Below are 20797 nucleotides of genomic sequence, written 5' to 3' on the forward strand. Positions count from 1 at the left end.
CGGTCCCGCCTGAGAACTTATCGAATCAAAAGACCTTGTAGGCCCAGGCCCAGCCAACTTGGCCCAGAAGTATTTTTATCAAAAAAATAATTATTGTCTAATTAAAACGTAGACGAGCCGAAGAAATCCGGAGGAGCGGAAATTTTGTTTTTTAAAAATAGAATTGCAAATCGCCCACCCGCCAAAATAGATCTCTCCGATCCGATCACTGGCACTGCAACTTTTTTAACGGTCAGCATTCCCTCCTCTCCTCTCGTCTCCTCCCATCTTCTTGATTTCATTTGCATAGCCTCCAAGGAAACCCAAAAAACTGGTAGGATTATTATTAGATCTAACATGTCTTTCCCTCCCTCCTCCTATCTTGAATCCCTTCCTTGTGATTTTACCCTAGAAAGGGTTGTAGTTCCTCGAAGGTGAAGATTTCCACACTAATATTTCTTAAATACTTGTCTTTGTTATGCAAATTTGGTCACCATTTTTGCGTTAAAAAAAAATAGTCTCTCATGAAGAAGAAGAAGATGACTTTTTGGTTCAGTAATGTCTTTTGTAGGGCAAGATCTGGTAAACTCTACATGTTTCCTCTTAATAATCTTGTTTCGTTATGTCTAAATTGATAACGCCTTGTTTTTTTAGTTAGCTCTGGTCTTCAATTATGATCTTATTCTGCATCCTATCTGGTTACCGGTGCAAGTTATGGACCAGAAGGAAGGGAAAGTCGATCGGCCAGCTGACCCAAAATTTTGTTAAATTCTTCCTTACCATAGATGCAAGTTTACATTAATTATGACATTTGTGATTGTCTTGGTTCTTGGTCAGTGGAGCTAATGACTGGCCTGCCATACTGCAAAGCTGCTACTTGGGGATTGTCACGAGAAAACCGATATGAGAAATAGTTAACCCTTTTATCAGCCTCTATGTCCTTGCTTCAGTGTATTGTTATTCTGAGCTCACTTTGTCTTCTTTAGACAATATGAGAAGCAGTTGTTACCCTTTTTAGCAAATGTATCATCTTCAATAAATATAATTGAGAAGGTAAGATTTGAGAACTATTTCATGCATTCATGCACATAGTATGAAGAAAGACAGCTTATATACATGAGTCTTTATTATTATGTTGGGATCTGCAACACGATAATTAGGGACAAGAAATGAGCATTTAGGTGGTTGTGATGCCAAGAAGTAAGTACCAACGGTAGATAATTTAGCAACAATTTCCATCCGGCTGATTGTGAAGCAGACAATGAAGAAGCCTTTGCGACAGAGATTATCAATGTGGATTTGATAAGGAGCAGGTTGAATTCCTCAAAGGACAAGAAAGCATGTTGTAATTGACAGCACAGAAGCAATTGCAGGGCTCCCACATGTTCTTATGTTTTTAGGTCATTCCAGCTGGTTAGGACAATGAAAGATGTGGTTATTGGTAGAGATGTGGGGAAGAATTCAGGAATGGGAAAACTTGGCTTCTTCTTTCCCCATTAATACAACAATCAAGGTTGGCTTCACCATTTCTAGATCCTTGGCGTTGTTTCTTTCTTTGAGGGCTGGCTAATCTATTAGAAATCTCTGGTTTATTGTAATATAGAATACATTTAGATGCTTCTTTTTTACTTTTTTTTCGAAATACTACCATTTGTTTCTGAGAAATAAGCTGTCTTTACCTGTCGTGTTCTTATCATTTAGAGTAGTAAGTATTAAATTATAATTTATGTGTCAACGTTTATGTTTATGTTTTGCCATCCACTGTACAAACTAGTCCTCATCCACTTGTGCTAATCAATTAGCTTTAAAATTTTACTTAGTCGAACTCTTGTCATCATCCTTGAAATTGGAACGCAACAAGTAATAAAGAAAGTATGAGAAAAATGATGTTATGAATATTAAATTCTATGGAGTAAAATAAGCTACAATTACTTGTCTCTGCTTTGTCTTATGTTCATACTGTTTTTATCCTATATGTATGTATATATATAATTATATATATATATATATATATATGACTTTGTGATGACTGTTGAGTAATGTTTCAATAGCAATACTAATGTATTTCAGAAATAATGTTTACAGAAAGTTCTACTTGGAAAATTCTTCTGGCAAACAAATCAATTGGCGGTGATATGGGTTGCAAGGAGGCTATTATCAGAGATGTATCTCCAGCTAGACCTCAATCTGTGTCTTAAATATCTTTGATGAATAATCTTATTCCAAGGAAACTAACTTATAGCTTCTAGCCTTCTACCGTAGATTGGTTGATCTATCAGACTTCTAGCTCTTTTTATGTCCTTTGGAAGTCATGTGAAAATGATGTTATGCATTTATAATTTTGTATTATCTTAATTAAACCTCAAACATTTGAACTACTAAGCTTGTAATTATCTGTCTAAACTCCCATCCACATTTGAAAGGACTCACAGCCTATCTTCTGTTGAAGAAAATGCTGTTTCTTTTAGGTTGGGTGAATAAATATCTGTCTTCTGTTCATTTCTAGACTTCCTTGAGGGCTAAGTTCTATTTAGCAGGAGCTACTGTATGTAATTCTGTATTTATTTTACATTGGATGTATGGCCTGCTAGGCTTCTTTGCAATTTCCAGCCCTTTGTCAGATGAGCTAGATCTTCATTATCTACATAAAAAAGAATTTTATTTTTCTGTTGCCTTTCCCTGTTAAATTTATTATAATGCTTCTTGATGTTCATCATTGAGACCCAAATGTGGAAGATAGGTGAAGTGGCAACTGGCAGCATAATCCATTTTTAACTGAATGGCCGTCTAAAGGTCCTCATACTGTTTTCTTTGCTCTATACTTATATTGCTGCAGTAACTTCGTTTTTTTTTCTTTTTATTCTGAAACCACATAGGTAATATTATGATAGTATCCTAATTAATTTGTAAATTGTAACATGATCTTGTGCAGCACTGGTTGAGAAGATATTTTCTCTTATTACTGAGGCGCGTAAATCTTAGTACTGTAAAGTTGTCCGTGGAGGTAGCACAGCCCAATTGCCTTGCATCAAGTTTGTCAACAACCAACTTTACTAGAGCAACCTTATCTTTACCTCATCTACATGCATATTCAACTGGTTCAACTTGGCATTGTTTCCTGGTATTCATAAAATACTACAGTTCAAGAGGCCATCCTTACAAATAACACTGTTAATTATCAACTGTCTTCTTGATTGCAGCCTCAGAGAATCATTTACAGTGGAACTAATTGAATCACGGAACAATAGGGGTGAAAATTCTCCAGGGACATGATACTGCGATTCCAGATCATTATTTGGTGCCACAGGTAAGCTTCCATTCCTTGATAACTGAGGACAGCCACCTGTAAGCTGCTGTAGCATCTGTCTTACAGAGTTCTTGCATTCTGTTCCATTTGAAAAGGAAATTCTTTTGTCTCAATGAAATTGAAGGTTTCTTGTCTTAGCATTCTCTCTCCTAATGGTAGCACCGTTCAAGAAGTGATTACACAGTAGAAGTGATAAGTAGAAAATGCTACTTGTTTGGTTGCAAATTTTGTTTACCAACTCTAAAATTTGATAGTGCTTGATATTAGTATTGCAGGTAAGGTCAAGTCTTTTGTTTACCCAGATAGTCTAGATAAGCTTTTGGTATACTTGATTACGAACTTGACTAATAGTTTCCAATATATGTTACTAATATGTCTGAACAGAGAATTGAAACAATTTACTATGAGAAGTTTGTATATACATAGTTATTGTAAATTATGTGCCTTAACACATGCATCTACTTAGTCCCTTATCAGAAACACGCGAATAAATAATGACCAAATTTAATAAATAACTTGAGAATTTCAAGTCTTCTGTGTCACAGAGCAAATAGTTTTCTCAATGTAATTATGTCCTGAAAGATTCATAAGACTGACATCTTAATTAACAAGTTTAGGCTGGACTATTCGATCTCCTTCGTTTAACCGTTGTTATAGCAGCTGTCATTATAGTAGTATCAACTTGTGAGATCCAACATGTTATTATATATTAACATTGACTGACTAAATTTGCATGATTATCTTAATTATTATTGAAATAAAATTTCACTATCAATCGAGGTGGGTGGAAAAGCTCTTAATATTATTTTAGAACATTATAAAAAGTAAGTTGACAATCAATTAAAAATGCCAGTCATGGAATAGCAATAAGGGGACGCCAGCTCTACTTAGATATCTTTTATACGGCCATAACTAAGTCAACTAGGTGCATGATAATCAAAGTCTAAATCTCTAATATCTTGGTTGGTCATATATACTGACTACGTTTTGCATATGAATTGAATGACGCATTGGGTGTCTACTATCTGATATCTATATGCAAAGAGTGAATTCATATCTGCTTAATGCCAGCAACCTTCTTGTCAACTGCAATGTTTGTCATCTGCACGGCATCATCTCATCGGTTGCTTTGTTTTTGAAAGTTAATCCAACTCGATGTGAAACTGAAAGAGTATGATGAATTCGTGTCGTGGTCTTTTTACCAAACTAACCCTCCTCCAAATTTTATATATCGAACTAAATCCCAACCTAAATTTAATACCAAGAGGAACTAAATTTGTCTTGTCAGCATTCATGTTTTACTTAGAAGATGAATTGTTGTTGAATTTAATGTCTTTCTTATAAGCTAAGGCCTAAGTAGTTGATCTTATCAACATATCTCAGGAAAAATACTGACTTAAGTATCAGATTAAATGTTGTTATATTTAGTGCTTTTTGAAAAAGAAGATAAAATTTATTTTAATATTTTATTTTTATAGGAAAATGCTACACTTATTATCGAAGATTCATTTTATAAATAAATATTTTACTAAGGAATTGATAACATTGCTACTGGGACGGCAAATATAAACACTCTCAATAATAGAGTTTAGGGTATGGTCTATTTCAGTAAATAAATTTTAGAGAAGGGGCTAGTTTGGTCAAAAACTCCTCTAAACACAAACCAGCTTTGAAAAGGAAAAAAGATTTAGTTGTAGCTTTGACGTGGTACCTCTGCCATCTCCTATACAACCCCGGTCTCTCTCTCTCTCTCTCTCTCTCTCTCTCTCGTAAACCTCCTTTGATCACAACAAGTGGAGTAGGAGGAGACGTAAATGGCGTCGGCCGTCACAGCTCTGTCGGGGCAACCGGATCTGAGCTCGCTGCTGGCTGAATCTGAGGAGATCCTGAGAGAAGTATTCACTTCCGATATCAGCGACGTCAAGAGGCTCTTAGAGAGAATCAACTCGTTCCTACAACATTCAGCTGTAGGGGATGATAGCTACACTCTCAAAGCAACTCTCCGGCAACTGCGAGAGGTCGCCTACGACACCGAGGATATCGTCGACGAGCTCATGCTCCTCTCGGGGAGGTCTGCTCCGAAGGGCTCAAGATTCATCTCTCGATTTGCCACCTTCGTCAAGTACTCGGTGGCGCGGCGCCGCATCTCTGCTCAGGTGAGGGGTATCGCTGCCAGCCTCCGCGAGATCAAGGAGAGGTACAAACAAGCTACAAACTTCAATGATCGCGAGACGCCGGCCAATGCGACGAGATGCAGATTGGATGATCACCACTTGGCTTCTCTTTGCCTCGATGAAGCCGAGCTCGTCGGCGTCGATGGGCCCAAGAAGGAACTCATTAAATGGTTACTGGAGAAGGAGGCTCAGTTGAAGGTGAAATCTGTAGTTGGGATGGCTGGCTTGGGCAAGACCACGCTTCTCAGGAGTATCTACAACCACGAGGAGGTGAAGGGGTGGTTCCAGTGCCATGCGTGGGTCACGGTGACGCCGTCGTTCTCGATCAAGGACCTCCTGAGGAGCGTCGTGAATCAAATCTTCGAAGAGAGGCAGGAGCAGGTGCCTGAGAGCATCCATGTGATGGACGAGTTTCAGCTTGAAGAGATCATAAGGCGCTACCTGAAGGACAAAAGGTATTTGATTGTGTTCGATGATGTATGGAGTTCTAATGTTTTGGATGATTTCAAGTATGCCTTGCCCAATGATGTCTGTGGTAGCCGAATTATTGTCGCCACGCGAATTCTTGAAGTTGCTCATGCCTTCCAAGCATCATTGCCATCACCTGTTGATGTCTACAATCTCAAGCCACTGAATGATTTTGATGCGTGGTTACTCTTCTGCAAGAAGGCTTTCCAGTCTCTTCCTGGGGCTTCTTGTCCTCTGGAGCTAGAGAGGATCTCGCGGGAAGTTGTTCGGAAGTGTTCTGGTTTGCCCCTTGGGATTGTGGCAATTGGTGGCCTACTGTCAAAGAAAGAAAGAGATGTTAATGTGTGGCAAGAAATGCTTGGGAAATTAAATTGGGAGATTGGCAGAAGCCCTAGGGTTGACAATGTTACAAAGATCCTGTCTATTAGCTATGGTGATCTGCCTTACCCCCTTAGATCTTGCTTTTTGTACTTCAGTATGTTCCCAAAGAATTATTCTATTAAGCGCATGACACTGATTCGGTTATGGATTGCTGAAGGATTCCTTAAGAGTGAGGCAGGAAGAACTATGGAGGATATCGCAGAGGGCTACCTGAAGGAACTCATTGATAGGGGCATGGTTCAGGTAGCAGAGTTTTATAATTATGGAAGGGTGAGGAGCTGCAGGATTCATGACCGGTTTCGAGAGATTGTAATCTTGAAATCAGAGGAGGAGAATTTTAGTACTTTTCTCACTAGAGAGGTCCACAAGATTGATGGTATGATACGGCGCTTATCAGTCCTGGACACCAGTGATGATTTGATACAGAATATCAGCTCTTCCTATCTCCGTGCTTTGTTCATCTTCAGATCAAATGCCATCAATGCCTCATCCATGATCAACTCTTTCTTCGCTGGATTTAAATTGTTGAGGATCTTGGATTTAGAAGGTGCACCAGTGGAGACGTTGCCAGTGGAGTTTGCCAATCTACTCCACTTAAGGTATATAAGCTTGAGAAATACAAGGATTAGTAAGCTGCCGAAGTCCTTGAGGAAGCTGATAAACCTACAGACTCTGGACCTCAAGGGCACCTATGTGACTCAGTTGCCTTCAGAGATCACCAAGCTCAAAAGCCTGCGCCATCTTCTTGCTTATCACTATTATATTGGACGTCTTCCACCTTACTATTATGCTCTTGGTGTTAAAGTTCCTAGGGGTATAGGGAGACTGACACAGCTTCAGAAGCTAATGTACATAGATGCAAACCAAGAAAGCGGTGTGCTTACTGAGCTCGCAAGCCTGACAGAATTGAAGAGGTTAGGCATTGTCAAACTGAGAGAACAAGATGGTGCGCATTTGTGTTCCTCTGTCACAAGGATGAAGGAGCTTCTTTCTTTTTCAGCAGCATCACTTGATATAGATGAGCATCTTATGCTAAATTCTCTGGATCCTCCAGTAAAGCTTGAACGCCTATATCTAAGGGGTCCTTTGGCAGCAATACCACCATGGGTTTGCTCTCTCAAGAACCTTGTGAGGATGCGACTTAGGTGGTCAAGATTGTCAGAGAACTCACTTAACGAACTTCATGCTCTGCAGTGTTTGATTGAACTCTCACTCATCCAGGCATATGAAGGGGAGACGTTATGCTTCAATCAAGGATTTGACAAGCTTAAAATATTTGAATTAGACCGTTTGGACAATCTAAAGTCTGTTGATGTGAAAGGAGCAATGCCTAATCTTCAGAAGATGTACATAAGGTCCTGCGAGAATTTGCTCATAGTACCAGAAGGTATAAACCAGCTAAGGAATCTCAAAGAACTTCACTTGTTTGACATGCCTAAGGACTTTCTGCACAAATTCAGAAGAGGAGGGACAGATCGTTGCAGTCATGAGCACATTCCAGTAATCCGCAGTTACAATAATCAAGACAGGATTTATGAAGATCTGTAGGGACTGCTTGGACATGTGGCTTTTCTGTATGTGGTACTTCCCATATGGATTCAAAGGGACAAGGAGAGTGCCTGAAGATTACATTGGAGGTTTGCTAGTTTGCTACATTCTCTTTCCTCACTTGATCAGCTTAGCTCTCTTTGCTTGTGTGAATGTAAGACAGACATCAGAGACCAGAATCCAAGCAAGCCTTGAGGAATCACATGAAGGAAAACACATGGTAGTGTGATTTCACACTCCTTTTTGTCTGTAAATATACTATTTTCATAGCATTGAGTATCATCACTGTTTTTTCATTTCCTTATTACTAGCCTTTCACTAAGTTCTTGAGCAGGTCAATAGACATAAGGTGTTGTATACTAGTCTTTTCTCTTTACCTCCAGTCCAATTGAAGTCTATGTCAACTCATTACATAGAAAGTTGAACAAGTCATTCTAGTTGATGTCTTTAGGATATTACTTCTAGTACTTTAGCCTGCAGTTAAGACTTAAGATCTGTTCTTCTGCATCACTTTAAATCAGCTTTCAGTTTTTATTGGTTTTTAGTTTGTTTGTCTTTTCTTCATAATTGTAAAAATAGATCTAAAGAAGCATTTACTTTTTGACATGTTGTAGTAGCTTGTCATGACAATCCTTTGTTCTATAAATTGCTGAAGGTAATGTTGATAAAAAAATGATATCTCCGATCATCAATTGTGATGCAAGCGGCAGGTAGACATCCCTGCCATGCTGATGTGTTGTTTGCTGAACTGTGCCAAATCATTGGACTTGCTTTTTTTGGTGTGTATGCTTATATTACAACAAGTCTGTTGTTCTCAGCATCACTTCCACACTTATTGGTTGGTTAGTTTCTAGATAACTGTGTCTTAGACATTATAAGAAAGTTACCCAATATCAACTTACCTTATCTGAGCCTCCATCTTAAAGCACTATCAGCTAAACTTTTACCGAACATGAAGTAGTTGAGGTTCCTTAATGAAATTGAGTTTGGCAAATGACGCTTAAACTGAGAAGGCTGCTAGAAAGCAAAATAATTTCACATAACAAAAGGTGAAAGATGTTACAACGATTAATTTCTGACAGTTAATAAATTTGATAATAATATTCTCATTTTATAAACAGTTAAGTTGAGCCCTTATGTTCACCTACTATCTTCAACACATTGTCAACTCTCTAAACAAATGTCCAACTAGTTTCTGCTCTTTGATTGGTGATGGCACTCATGGAGATAAGGGCTACCAAGTTTAAGGACTACCAAGTTCAAACTAGTATGTAGAAATGTACAAATAAATTACTATTGTATGTCTTCATTTCTCATTCCTCTCTAAACTTTACTGGGCTTATAACTTTATTTTTGGTCTAGGTTTCCTTTGTGAAGCAATGGTTCCAGATGCAACTCAAAGATCTAACCATCAGAAGTGGATCATTATACTAAGATTGTGATTTGTGGAAAATTAAGATCTTTCTATTGTACCAAGTGGTTAGTACTTAGTAGTACAAGATATTTTGATGCTTGTGGAAATGTGATGCTTATATGTAGGACTGTTAGCTATCCAGTATAGATATGCTTGTATTTTTTTTATCAAGATCTTATATGTTTGCTTAGCAGGTTATTACTTATTAGTAATATGCTTACTTGTTTATATAGCAGATATTATTTTATATAACTGGTTACACCATCTATATTTGTTGTGAAATGGCCGATACAAAGGCCTGTACACATCTCCATACTGTAATATTTAACTTATCAATATTCAATGAGTCTAATACTGCTGTTCATTCACTTGTTCAATACTCATATGCTAATTGTGTTGCATATTTCAATTAGTTCAACAAAACAACAATGGGAACAACGATCATGACAACAATAGACATTAATGTGATTATGGCACAGATATTTGAAATGAGCTAAGCCCACTGACAGTCATCATATTTCTTTTCATGCTTCTATATGTCTTGCTTGGTTTTCCTCCCCCTCCTATGGCACCTGTAGCTTATACCAATTACTCCCGTATGTCAACAAAATTGCTTGTTAGATAAGAGCAACTCATTTTAAAATTATTTCGTCCATCTTACCTCAATTAATTTTTTTTTCTGTCAACTCTTAAGTTTGTCATATTAAAGGCTACTTAATCATCATAGCAAGCAGAAAATTTCATATCAAATTGTTCTCCATCATCATTTTCTAAACAGTTCAAAGTTCATCCCTGTGCAGGCTGACCTCCTGACCTTCAAACTTCCTCTAAACAATCTCCTTAATAATTAAGACATAGTTTCTCTTTGTCGAAAGTTGCTTCTCATAAATTTTTCTTAATAAGTGGAATGACAACTAGAGGTGATCTTTTAGATGGATCATAAGAAAACTGGAATATCATTTTTTTAAATGGTCAAAATGTTAATCTCACTTCAGGAATAACTCAATGTCAACCTTTTGTAGCTATCTATAATTTCCTTTTTCTAGGCCATTTTTAAAGAGGTCACATATTCAAGTCTTGAAAACAGCCTATTTAGAAATGAAGGGGCCTTAATCACCTAGATCCTGTGTTGCAGGGGCCTTAAGCACCTGGTTGCCCTTTTTTAAAAGTATCTCTACATTGTTTTAGTTAGGAGCCTTCTTTTCCTAGTTATTCAGCTTCCTATCTTGTCCATCTTTCTTTAGTTCTATCTCACAACAGCTGGTTCGGAGCATAGATCAAGGAAGGGTATTGTTTTTGGTCATAAAAGCTTCTGTCAGGAAAGTATAAGAATAGCCCTTACAGAATAAATAAATACGAAATGAAATTCAAATTACTCCGCCTTTTGTTAAAAGAAGAGAAGAGCTTGTCACTTGCTTGAAAGCAGAAGAAATTTTAACTTTGAAGTTCGTTATATGTGATTCAATTTATGTATTCCCCTATAGGCTTCTTTGGTGCAAGTCTTGATTTTCTTCCCATTTGTCTGTTTCATGCTTAGCTAAATCACCGGTGTGTATTGGTGGCTTAGAAATTAGAATATTTTGAAAAGTAAATTGCTGAGAAAATTAAACCAACTTGCTGGAGCATTGACCTTAGAATGTCAACGAAAGCCACAGGAACAAATAAAGAAGCTAAACCTTATACAGAACCATCTGCTGAAAATAATAATATACCAACTTGCTAGAGCGTTGACTTGATTATAAAAAGATGATAAGTATTATATACAAGAGCAGTTACTGCATATTGTCAAACTGAGTTTCTAGGGAATGGCTTGCTACAGAAGCCACAGCCAGATCATTGTATATTCTTCAAATGAGCTCATGAGTGCACAACTTTTTCAGACAATACTACAATAGTGTTTTTTTCTCTTCTTTTTCCTAATATTGTAAGAACCAGAAAAAAATTAATTAGGGGCTGAGAGAGGAGGGTGCACGTGTTCTGCATGTGCAGCCCCCCCCCCCTCTCCCTCTCCGGCACGTGACGAGGGGCAAAGAAAATCTCATCTAATCCGAATCAGATTAGATTTGATTTTCTTTTAATCTATAAATTAAAACCATAATCCTCTCTCTTTCCTTAACCACCTCAACCCCCATTCTCTCTCTTCTTCCTTCCCTCTTTCGCTTTCTTCTTTCTCACCGTCGGAGTCACGCCGTGAAATCGGCCTGCCGGAACCAACGGAGACCACCACGTGACTCTTTGGTAAGCCCTCTCCCACTCATAAATTTTAATTAAAGTTTAATAAGGTAAAACAAAAATACCTAATTTTGGGTTTCTCGGCTTCACCGGCAAATCGGGCCGGCCGGCGGCTTCGGGTTGTTGCGCTCCATCTGGATGCGTCTTGCCGTTGGCTTCGTGTCGTAGGCGTTCACCTTTAGAGCCCTCGTGGCTCTGTTCGCCATCGGCAATGAAATTGATCGACGTACGCGGGTTCTCCTCCACCTCGCGAGGACAACGGCAATCATGTGGGTGTTGGGAAGCTAAGGGCGCGGTCGGCGAACCGTCGCCGCGGTGGCCGTCGGCGTCTCCCTCTCTCTCTCTCTCTTCGGCTCTTTTCGACTTGGAGAAGACAGACTTGGGCAACCCGAGTCTGGCTTTCTCCTTTTAAGTGTTTGGATTCGGGTCGGGTTGGATCCGAATCCAAGGAACTTGACCCGATTCCATTAGTTAGTTGGATTGGGCTATGGGCCCAATCCATTTAAGTGTTAGTTGGGTGCCAACTGCAGCCCAACCCAACTGATTTGGGCTTATTTTGGCCCAAATTATTAATTTTTGAGTTAAATTATAGAAATTTATTTTAATATTTTTTATTATTATTTAAAAATGTTATTGTTATTTATTATTAAGGGTGGTGATTTTTAGCACGTGAGCTAAGGATTTGAGATTCAGTTGTCTTGCCTAGACTCAGGTGAGTGGGTTCACTCACATATTTATTTTATTATATTTCGTACCTTTGTCAGACCATGTAAATTTTCTGTATGCAAATTTATTTATTTCATCCTTACGTGCAAAAATTTAATTGTTATATTTTTTGTGTGTATTTAATCATTATATTCAGTGCATCACCATACTTTGTGCAAATATTAAATTTTAGTGAAAAGAAAAATGAGACTAGTATTGGTACGACTTAAAGAACAATCCCGATATAAATCACTTGTGATTTTCCGTGGTGACTCAAGTCTATTTGGAAGTCCAGGGAAAAGTTCTAAATCAAATCACTGATATGACTTTCTTAAGTGACTCTGGCGAGGTTAGGGAACATTCCTAGGATGAATGAGAAATTTCCTAGGTGACTATAACTTCTCTCAACGGTTAAAGGAAAAGACAGAGTGTGTTGATCACATGGTGATACCATCTGATGACCCTAACCAGATCAGCTATGAAGAAAAGTTCCGAGCGTCATCTCGAGGTGACTTCTAGTTGATGTGGATCCACATGGTATAGACCCATTGAGATATATGACAGTATAAATATTAGAAAAATGTTAATATATTGAAACCGTGTAAGGTTACAAGTTGTGACTCTCTATTGTTATCATTGTCATTATTTAAAGAGCATGCATATTGTAAATTGTTATGTATATTATTATTTTTTAGTTCTAAATTTTATTTTATTCAACATTAAAAAAATTTAGAATTTTTTTGGTTTTCGAGTGGATTCCACTCACTGAGCTATAGTTATTGGCTCATGGATTCTTTTATTTATTTATTTATCTATCTCAGGTAATAGTCAGCGGGGCGACTGAGCGAGGTGTACCCGGATTCCACCTCCACTTAGGATCTACCTATTTACTTTTTCGCTCTTTTAGATTTTATGCTTTAGATTAAATGTTAAATTTTATTTCGTTTAGAGACTCAAAAAATAATAACATTGTTTTATGTTTATTGCAATTTATTTTAAATTTAATAAAGCAGATCTTTTTTGTTTATTTATTCTTATTATTGTACAGTTAGGAAGTATTAGTAAGGCTTCGTGTATCTCAATCATATTGAGGTGCATGGCTGATCATGATTTCTATCTCGGGTCGTGACATCATTGATCTCATCACTTGTACCTAATGCACTTAAGAACGGAACATAATCTTGCCCTTTGTTGCAGTTTGATTCTTTCATTTCAAGAAGCAATATTACTGGTTAGCAGCTAATATACTGAAAATGCGTTCCATATCTTGACGATTTCCCTTAAGTAGAGGATGGATGCCAACATTCACGAGTGGTTCAGATAATTTTTTAGCCTGAATTTCACTATGCCCTTACAGTAGAAAGTTAAAATGGTTTTGCATTGTCTGTAAGTTGTCTGGTAAATGCTACGCATGATGATATCTATCAAATTCCATCATCCTTGCCACCAATAGATATGACAACAACGATATTTTTCTTTTGTAAGTTGGAGGGGATGATTATTGTTTCATTGATGGTGAGGTATGTCCTCTTGACTTGCTTTATTCATGTCAACTGTATTAATCTTTTTTGTTCTTTGTCTTTTTGTTTCAATGAAGTTAAATGTTCATTATGGTTTACATTTTAAAATTCTCCGATACAACATATTTTTGTATAGTTCTCAGTTTCTCACTATGTCTTTTCCATAATGCTACAAGGTTTGCTGTGTTTTCTTTTTGTGTTGCAGCTTAAATTTAAATCAAATCCTGGCTGAAATGCTCCAAAATGTAGAATGTTAGAATATATATATAAGTTGTTCCTTTCCAATATGTCCTCCATCAGGCAATTTTATATCAGCATCATAGATGCTATCCCTTGTTCTATGCACTTGATATATGAGTGAGGAATCTCTGATATAGTCTCTCTTTTAGTAGTTCCACTGATAACATCTCAAAATTGGATGGCTTATTTGTTGTTAGCTACTAAAGGTTCAAAACTTTTGGTGGATATAACTATTAACTGGGGGGAAGGGGAAGTGAGAGAGAGAGAGAGAGAGAGAGAGAGAGAGAGAGAGAGAGAGAGAGAGAGAGAAGCCAGAATTTACTTACATTTTATTTCATCTGGCACTAGTTAAAGAAGAGTAGAGCTGGTCAATATACAAACGTGGGTGCAACTCCAAGTTCCAATTTGTAGATTACCTGTAAATGCATAATGAATTAATGATTCTTTGATTTTACAGGTCCGTTTGTCTTTTTCCTCATTTTCCTCCATTGTTTTTATTCTGCATCTGTTCTCACTGCATCTATTAGTTGCCGAGCATATTCTGTAAAGTTGTTGCTGCAAGAGCTAAACTAACTTGATGGATCATTGACTTCATATTTAGATTAAAATTCAATAATCAGAAACCAGACTTGATAAGAAATAGCTACTAAAAAAATTAACCAACCTCTGGAGGTTGGCTTGTAGATATATTAAAGTATTAAAGTCAACTACAATAAACAATCAGTAAATTAAATTCAACTACTGCTGGCAATAATATTTCAATTTATGGCACATTCACAACTAAGAACATCTTAACCTAGAGTTACAAGATAAACCATCCTAGAATCATCCTAGGATTCAAGAAATTTTGAAAATTTACCTAGTGCAGGTATTCTGGTTTATTGAACAGCATAAGTCTGCTAACAATATGCAGAATTTGAACATTCTTACTCCTTCTGAGGAATTAATATAAAAAATTGAATTCCTACCGAAGAAGGCTGTCTTTATATATCATCAACTTTAGAAACTAATTCACTTTTATTTTCATTGATTTGGGTAAGCAACTTCAGTGAGTTGTTATCTTTGAACTCGACATGAAAATATCCATTATTTAAGGTATCTTGCAAATAACTGGTAGAATTGAGGAACATAGTAAATAAAAGATGATAGAAGTAACTTTTTATCTTGAAGGTTAACAAATACAATGAACAAGTAGAATTCTCCCAAGTATGGAGAATTTATTAAGTTGAGTCACCAGTCCATCCAGGTACTGGCTAAGATTTACTTGCAATACTTTTTCTCTTTTTAATTGAACAAGTCTATGAGCAGCATAGCTGACTCCTAATGGGTGCACCAACCATGATCTCCCTAGGAAATTGACCAATTTAATACAATCCTCAATTCAGATTGTTGAGTTTCAAAATTGGAAACATAATTAGAGAGAAGATGGAAGAGATTGTACCAAGTGTACCAGGAAGTCTTGTGGTATCTTCCATTAAGAAGGCGATCTATTGGATCGAATTGTTGGCAGGAAAACATACATCTGTTGAAGACATCAAGAAAGATCTAAAGCGGATGAAAGAATTGCTTGAAGACACAACTGGAATGGAAGAGAACAATGTAGTAAAGGCAACTCGGGAAGAAGCAAGAGAATTGTGCAATCACATGGATGATGTTATTCAGACTTCACACCATTTCAATAACTCTGATATCAGTGGATTTTCCAGCTGTCTCCGCAGATATGCTCACAAGATATTGCACACCTCTTCTCTTTGTACCATGGCTGATCAGATAGTGGAGATCAGGAGCAAGGTCGGGCCAATTCAAAGTGTTCTAATACCATTTGTTGCCAGTAAGCAAGGAAGATTGCAGAATTGCCATATTGCTCCAATTCTCGAGGAAAGTGATTTCATAGGCATGGAAGAGCCAAAGAGTATGCTGTTCAGGGAACTTCGGACAGGGGGGAATAATTTGAAAGTTATCACGGTGACTGGGATGGCTGGTATCGGTAAGACAACTCTTACTAGAATCATCTATGAGGATTGGAGCATAAAAGCAAATTTCGACTGCCATGCTTGGGTTACAGTAGAGGAATCATTCTCTACTAAGCAGCTATTGACAAACATTCTCATACAACTATTTAGAGACACAAACACTAGGCTTCCTGAAATGATTGGCATAATGGAAACTGAGCTTCTTACAAATGAAATTAAGCAGCATCTCCAAGGCAAAAGGTACATAATTGTTCTTGATGATTTATCGAAAAAATCAGAACAGAAAGTCTTTTTCATGCATGCACTACCAAAGTATGATTATGGGAGAGTAGTAGTCACATCACGAAGAAAGAATGTTGTAGAACCATCTGATTGTACCATAGATCTTGAACCATTGTCTCATGAATTGGCTATGGCCCTCTTCTATAGGAGAACTTTTGGATCTGAACTTGAAGTAGACTGTCCCTTAGAATTTAGAGACCTTTCTTCAAAGATTGTCCAGCTTTGTCATGGATTACCACTTGCCATAGCTGTAATAGGAGGCCTTCTGTTAAGGAAGGAACTCCCTGTATGGATCTGCCTCCTTTCAGATTTAGGACGTGGAAATTTTCAAGATGCCACAGAATTATTAGTCACAAGCATCAACACTCTTCCTGAAAGCCTGAAAAATTGTCTATTTTACTTCAGCATGTTTCCGAGGAATTTTTCTATTACACCCATCAATCTAATTCGATTGTGGATTGCTGAGGGATTCGTAAAAGAGGAGAGGGGAAGGACAATGGAGGAAGTTGCCCATAGCTACCTCACTGATCTCATTGATCATAATATTATTCAAGTGGCAGGATTTTATGATTATGGGAGGATAAAAAGTTGCAAGGTTCATGGTCTGCTCCACCAAATCATTCTAGGAAAAGCTGAGGAGGAGAATTTCGGTACAAGCTCCATGAGACATAGCCCGACAATATACAAAAGAATTCGACGTCTGTCAATTCAGGAGAGAGAGGAAGATGTTCCACAAAAACTATCTCTCTCTCTTCTTCGTGCTTTGTTTATTTTCAGAGAAATGTCATATATGCCAGAGTTCTTTTCAAGCATAAAATCATTGAGGGTCTTGAATTTGGAGGGTGCACTGATTAAGGAGTTTCCGAAAGAAATAGCAACTCTGATTCATTTAAGGTATCTTAACCTGAGGAATACTAGCATATCTGAACTTCCAAAGGCCTTGGGAAATCTCATATATCTAGAAACCTTGAATCTCAAACGCACCAACTTGACCACATTACCAGCAGAGATCCTTAAACTTCTAAGGCTTCGACATCTGCTTTCTTACCGCTATGTGGAAAAGAAACCAGCCTTGATCTATGGTGTAAAAGTGCCAACTGGAATAGGGCGACTAAAGGAGTTGCAGGCTTTCTCAGTTGTAGTGGCAGAAGACAGCGAGATAGTTAAAGAGCTCGGTAATCTTTCCCAGCTGAGGAGGTTAGGAATTGTGAAACTCAGAAGTAAAGATGGTTGCAATCTATGTGCTTCAATTGCAAAGATGAAACAACTTTGCTCCCTTTCAGTGACATCAACTGATAACGAGCCTCTTGATCTACAAAATCTATTGGCACCATCACTTGTCGATCAACAAAATTTATTAGCTGGTCCACCACATCTTCAACGATTATATTTGCGGGGAAAGTTGCAGATGTTGCCTCCTTGCTTTCCCCATCTACATAGCATTGTAAGACTGCGTTTAAGGGGATCTGAATTAAGCCAAGATCCATTTGAAGTTCTTCAGACGCTAGGAAACTTGGCTGAGCTTTCTCTGATTCAAGCGTACATTGGGCAAGAGTTATGTTGTAAAAAAGGGGGATTTCAAAAACTCAAGATACTAGATGTTGAGCAACTGAGTAACTTAATTACTGTGACCGTGCTTGGAGCAATGCCTAACCTTCGTAAGATGATAATAAGAAACTGTGAGAAGCTGGAAAGTGTGCCACTGGGCATTAGGGGCCTAGCAAACCTGAAAGAACTTCACCTATTTGAAATGCCAAATCAGTTTCTTGTGACACTACGGAGTACTGGGGAACGAGAGAAGGTACAGAACATCGATAAAATATGCTACTACTATTATGAACAAGGGTTTCCTCAGGAACTTATAGAGTTAGTTCTCACAGAAGAGTTCCTTGATGCACAATCCTCTACTTCGTAAGTTTTCACGGGTGCTTCCTCTACATGGCAGATATGTCCATTTCCTGTGTTTTCACAGTACCACCTTCGTATCTAAGCTATATCATTTTTCTTGTCTTTTTTTTTTTCTTGGATTCTTGATCACCAACAGGACTAGTTTCTACACTGCTTGCGATGGGGACACTGAGGAGGCAACATCATCTCCGCATGAGATCACACCAAGTTAACATCATGGAAAAGAAGTTGTATCAGAGGAGCATATCCTTGTATAGATCAAGGTGGCAAAATTTGATATCGAATGCAAATTCACTTATCACAAGAGGCTTTATCTTAGCGTTTGCAATTGCTTTGCGATTTATGGCATTGGGAGCATTTGCATCAAATTTTTTTAATTTTCCAGAATTATCCTGTTCTTTGTACCGTACATTAGTGTGCCTATGTTGCCCAAGACTATTCTTGCCTATGGTTATAATGTATGACAGCTTACAGCAGTCGGCTCATACTTTTGCTTTTCTTACGATTCCTTTGTTATGCAACACACTTGGAAATGCATACCAATTAGGCACTATGTGCTTGATCCGAATAATTATACTCTAGTTAACTGATATGGCACTGTATAATCTATGATGACTTTCTTCTTTGAAATTTATAGCTCTTATTTCAAATAGGTGATATGCCATTCAATGAGCAAATGGGCAGGTGGAATATTTGCACCTTACTGGAAAAAGAACTCACAATTATTCAAAATCTAAGCCAAAATTTAAAGCTATGAAGAAATTCGACAACAATATCCATACAATTAATCTGTCCAAGTTGGTCAAATATAGAGGTAGAGGCCTACTTTTTACTCTTATAGAGGCGAATTCTGATGAGTAGAAGAAATAGACCTTGAGAGGATTTTCATGATAGCTCTGAAAGCTCCAGACAATGAGGAGACATTCCTTTTTATTGGTATATTTTCATTATTTACTCCCAGATCTTAAGAATATTCTTTCATCTTCACCTCTAATGGTTAAAAGTGGGGCATTATTATTATTCTGTACAATATACACTGCTATGAAAAAGCTAATGGTGATTTGATATGTTGCTGATAAATTATCTTTTTCTTTTATTTTGAAGAGATACTAATAAATCAGGAAGGACTATAACTAAAAGAAGAAGCACCTTTAAATTTTATAGTGGAAGTAAATTGTATCATGCATTACATATCATTGTCAATCCAGCAGTCTAAGCCTCCATTTTCTTTCTACTATGACATCTATCCTGCAGTGTTGTTGCATTCTTCTTCCTTGTTTTAATCTGAGGCATGACCAATCTTTGGCATTAATCAGTTAAATGCAGGAAATTTTACTATGAATTGCCAGATATCTACAATGATAGAGAAAGTTTAAAAGCAAAGGCAAAGAAATTTGAGGTCAACTCCATAGGTCAAACATTGAGTTGTATACCATAATAACAATAACTCTCTCACTCACTCTCTCCCCTTCTTTTGTCAACGGAGAGTTATTAGTCTATAATCGCATCTCTCTCAGCTCTGCTCCTCTTGTTCCCATGCTTCCCAGAGTTGACTTCACAAACTGGCTCCCTAGACCTGGAAAAGGCAGCGGAGAGATTGTTGTAGACGTCGACGACTCGATTCATGTTGTTGTTAAGCTCTCTGATGAGGGCAATGTTGCGGCTAAGATTGTCGGGGACTTTGGACTCATGGTTCCGATCGATCTCATTGATTAGGATACGATTCTGCTCTAAGAGGTTCTGGGCATGAGTGAAGCTCTTCCTGAAGGATTGCATCACCCTACAACCCTCATGAACTTGGTTCCCATTGCCATGGATTGGTGAGCTCTGCTGCTGCTCCTCCTCCTCCTCCTCCTCCTCCATCCAATTCTTGTTAACAAAGCAAAGAGGAAGAACAACAACTTAAAAGATTTTAAAAAAAAAACCAAAGATGATCCAATTCCCCCCAATTACTTCCCGAATTCTTTTCGTACGTGACCATCAAGATGCAATTTTTCATGCTAAATAACAAAAACCCCAAATAAGAAGAGATCTAGGGAAAGAATTTTTCTATTAAAAGCTTACCGAATTCCTTAGATTGCGATGTAGATAACCTTGGGTAAGGGGGGAGAAGGGGCGAATCTCGAAGGAAAGATTGCACGACGCAATCCTCGGAAAGATACTCGAACAGAGAGAAATTAACAAATAGGAAAAAGGAAATCTCTCCGACGACAACCAACCCCTGGTCTCTCTCCTGTGTGTCTTAATATATGGAGGTCCTGTGTGGTTACTGTTTACCCACATAGTGTAACGTGGTGTGGTAACGGGGCCATTTAGCTCCTCGGTTCTGACACCTGAAATGCACGTGGCAATAAAGCTAAACCGACTTAGGAAAGCACCCGAACGGCCGTTACAAATCTTTATTTAATCAGTGGTTTAAATTATTTGATAAAATATTTTATACCGATTGTATATTATTAACTCTTTTTTTAAAACAAAAATAAATACGTAAGCACTATCTCATTGACTATAAATTAATTAAAAATATTAACTTAGTCTAACCACTAACATAATAGAGTCATAGAATCTAAGTCTCACCCCGAGCAAAATCCTACCAGGAAAGTCTTCTTTTGTAAGATTGAGCCAATTATCTAGCTTATGAGTTATGATTAGACTATAAGCAAATA

General features: G+C 37.6%; 2 protein-coding genes and 1 long non-coding RNA gene across 11 annotated transcripts; 2 read left to right on the forward strand and 1 right to left on the reverse strand.

Moving 5' to 3' along the window:
• The first annotated feature begins 116 nt into the window (after positions 1-116).
• On the forward strand, positions 117-9520 carry LOC140780491 (disease resistance protein RPM1-like). 9 transcript variants are annotated; one of them, XR_012107521.1, is made up of 4 exons: positions 139-1492; positions 2065-3100; positions 3180-8077; positions 9220-9520. XR_012107521.1 is itself a non-coding variant. In XM_073126091.1 (4 exons), the coding sequence occupies exons 3-4, from the start codon at positions 5101-5103 to the stop codon at positions 7855-7857; spliced, it is 2652 nt and encodes an 883-aa protein (XP_072982192.1). In that variant the 5' UTR covers positions 139-1492; positions 2065-3100; positions 3180-5100; the 3' UTR covers positions 7858-8161. The 9 variants fall into 9 exon arrangements, 8 of the variants coding, with proteins under 8 accessions (XP_072982186.1, XP_072982192.1, XP_072982187.1 ...); XM_073126091.1 differs by lacking the exon at positions 9220-9520 and having other exon boundaries at positions 3180-6361; positions 6467-8161; XM_073126086.1 differs by lacking the exon at positions 9220-9520 and having other exon boundaries at positions 2065-2772; positions 2912-3100; positions 3180-8161.
• A 3391-nt stretch (positions 9521-12911) lies between these two features.
• On the forward strand, positions 12912-18633 carry LOC140780490 (disease resistance protein RPM1-like). Its single transcript, XM_073126082.1, has 2 exons — positions 12912-18134; positions 18268-18633. The coding sequence occupies exons 1-2, from the start codon at positions 15394-15396 to the stop codon at positions 18341-18343; spliced, it is 2817 nt and encodes a 938-aa protein (XP_072982183.1). The 5' UTR covers positions 12912-15393; the 3' UTR covers positions 18344-18633.
• Positions 18634-19502: 869 nt separating this feature from the next.
• LOC140793902 (uncharacterized) lies at positions 19503-20354 on the reverse strand. Its single transcript, XR_012110030.1, has 2 exons — positions 20196-20354; positions 19503-20000 (listed from the first exon to the last, which is right to left on the reverse strand). It is a non-coding gene; the product is annotated as an uncharacterized lncRNA (long non-coding RNA).
• Between the last annotated feature and the right edge of the window lie 443 nt (positions 20355-20797).

Source organism: Typha latifolia, chromosome 1 (assembly GCF_019914945.1).
Source record: "Typha latifolia isolate L0001 chromosome 1, TyphaL0001v2, whole genome shotgun sequence".
Classification (NCBI taxonomy): domain Eukaryota; kingdom Viridiplantae; phylum Streptophyta; class Magnoliopsida; order Poales; family Typhaceae; genus Typha; species Typha latifolia.

Excerpts from the sequence above, each read along its gene's own strand:
- LOC140780491 (XM_073126085.1), top strand. The coding sequence starts at position 5,101 with ATGGCGTCGGCCGTCACAGCTCTGTCGGGGCAACCGGATCTGAGCTCG.
- LOC140780490 (XM_073126082.1), top strand. The coding sequence starts at position 15,394 with ATGGAAGAGATTGTACCAAGTGTACCAGGAAGTCTTGTGGTATCTTCC. Across the intron at positions 18,135-18,267 it reads GATGCACAATCCTCTACTTC|GACTAGTTTCTACACTGCTT; the intron begins GTAAGTTTTCAC and ends GATCACCAACAG.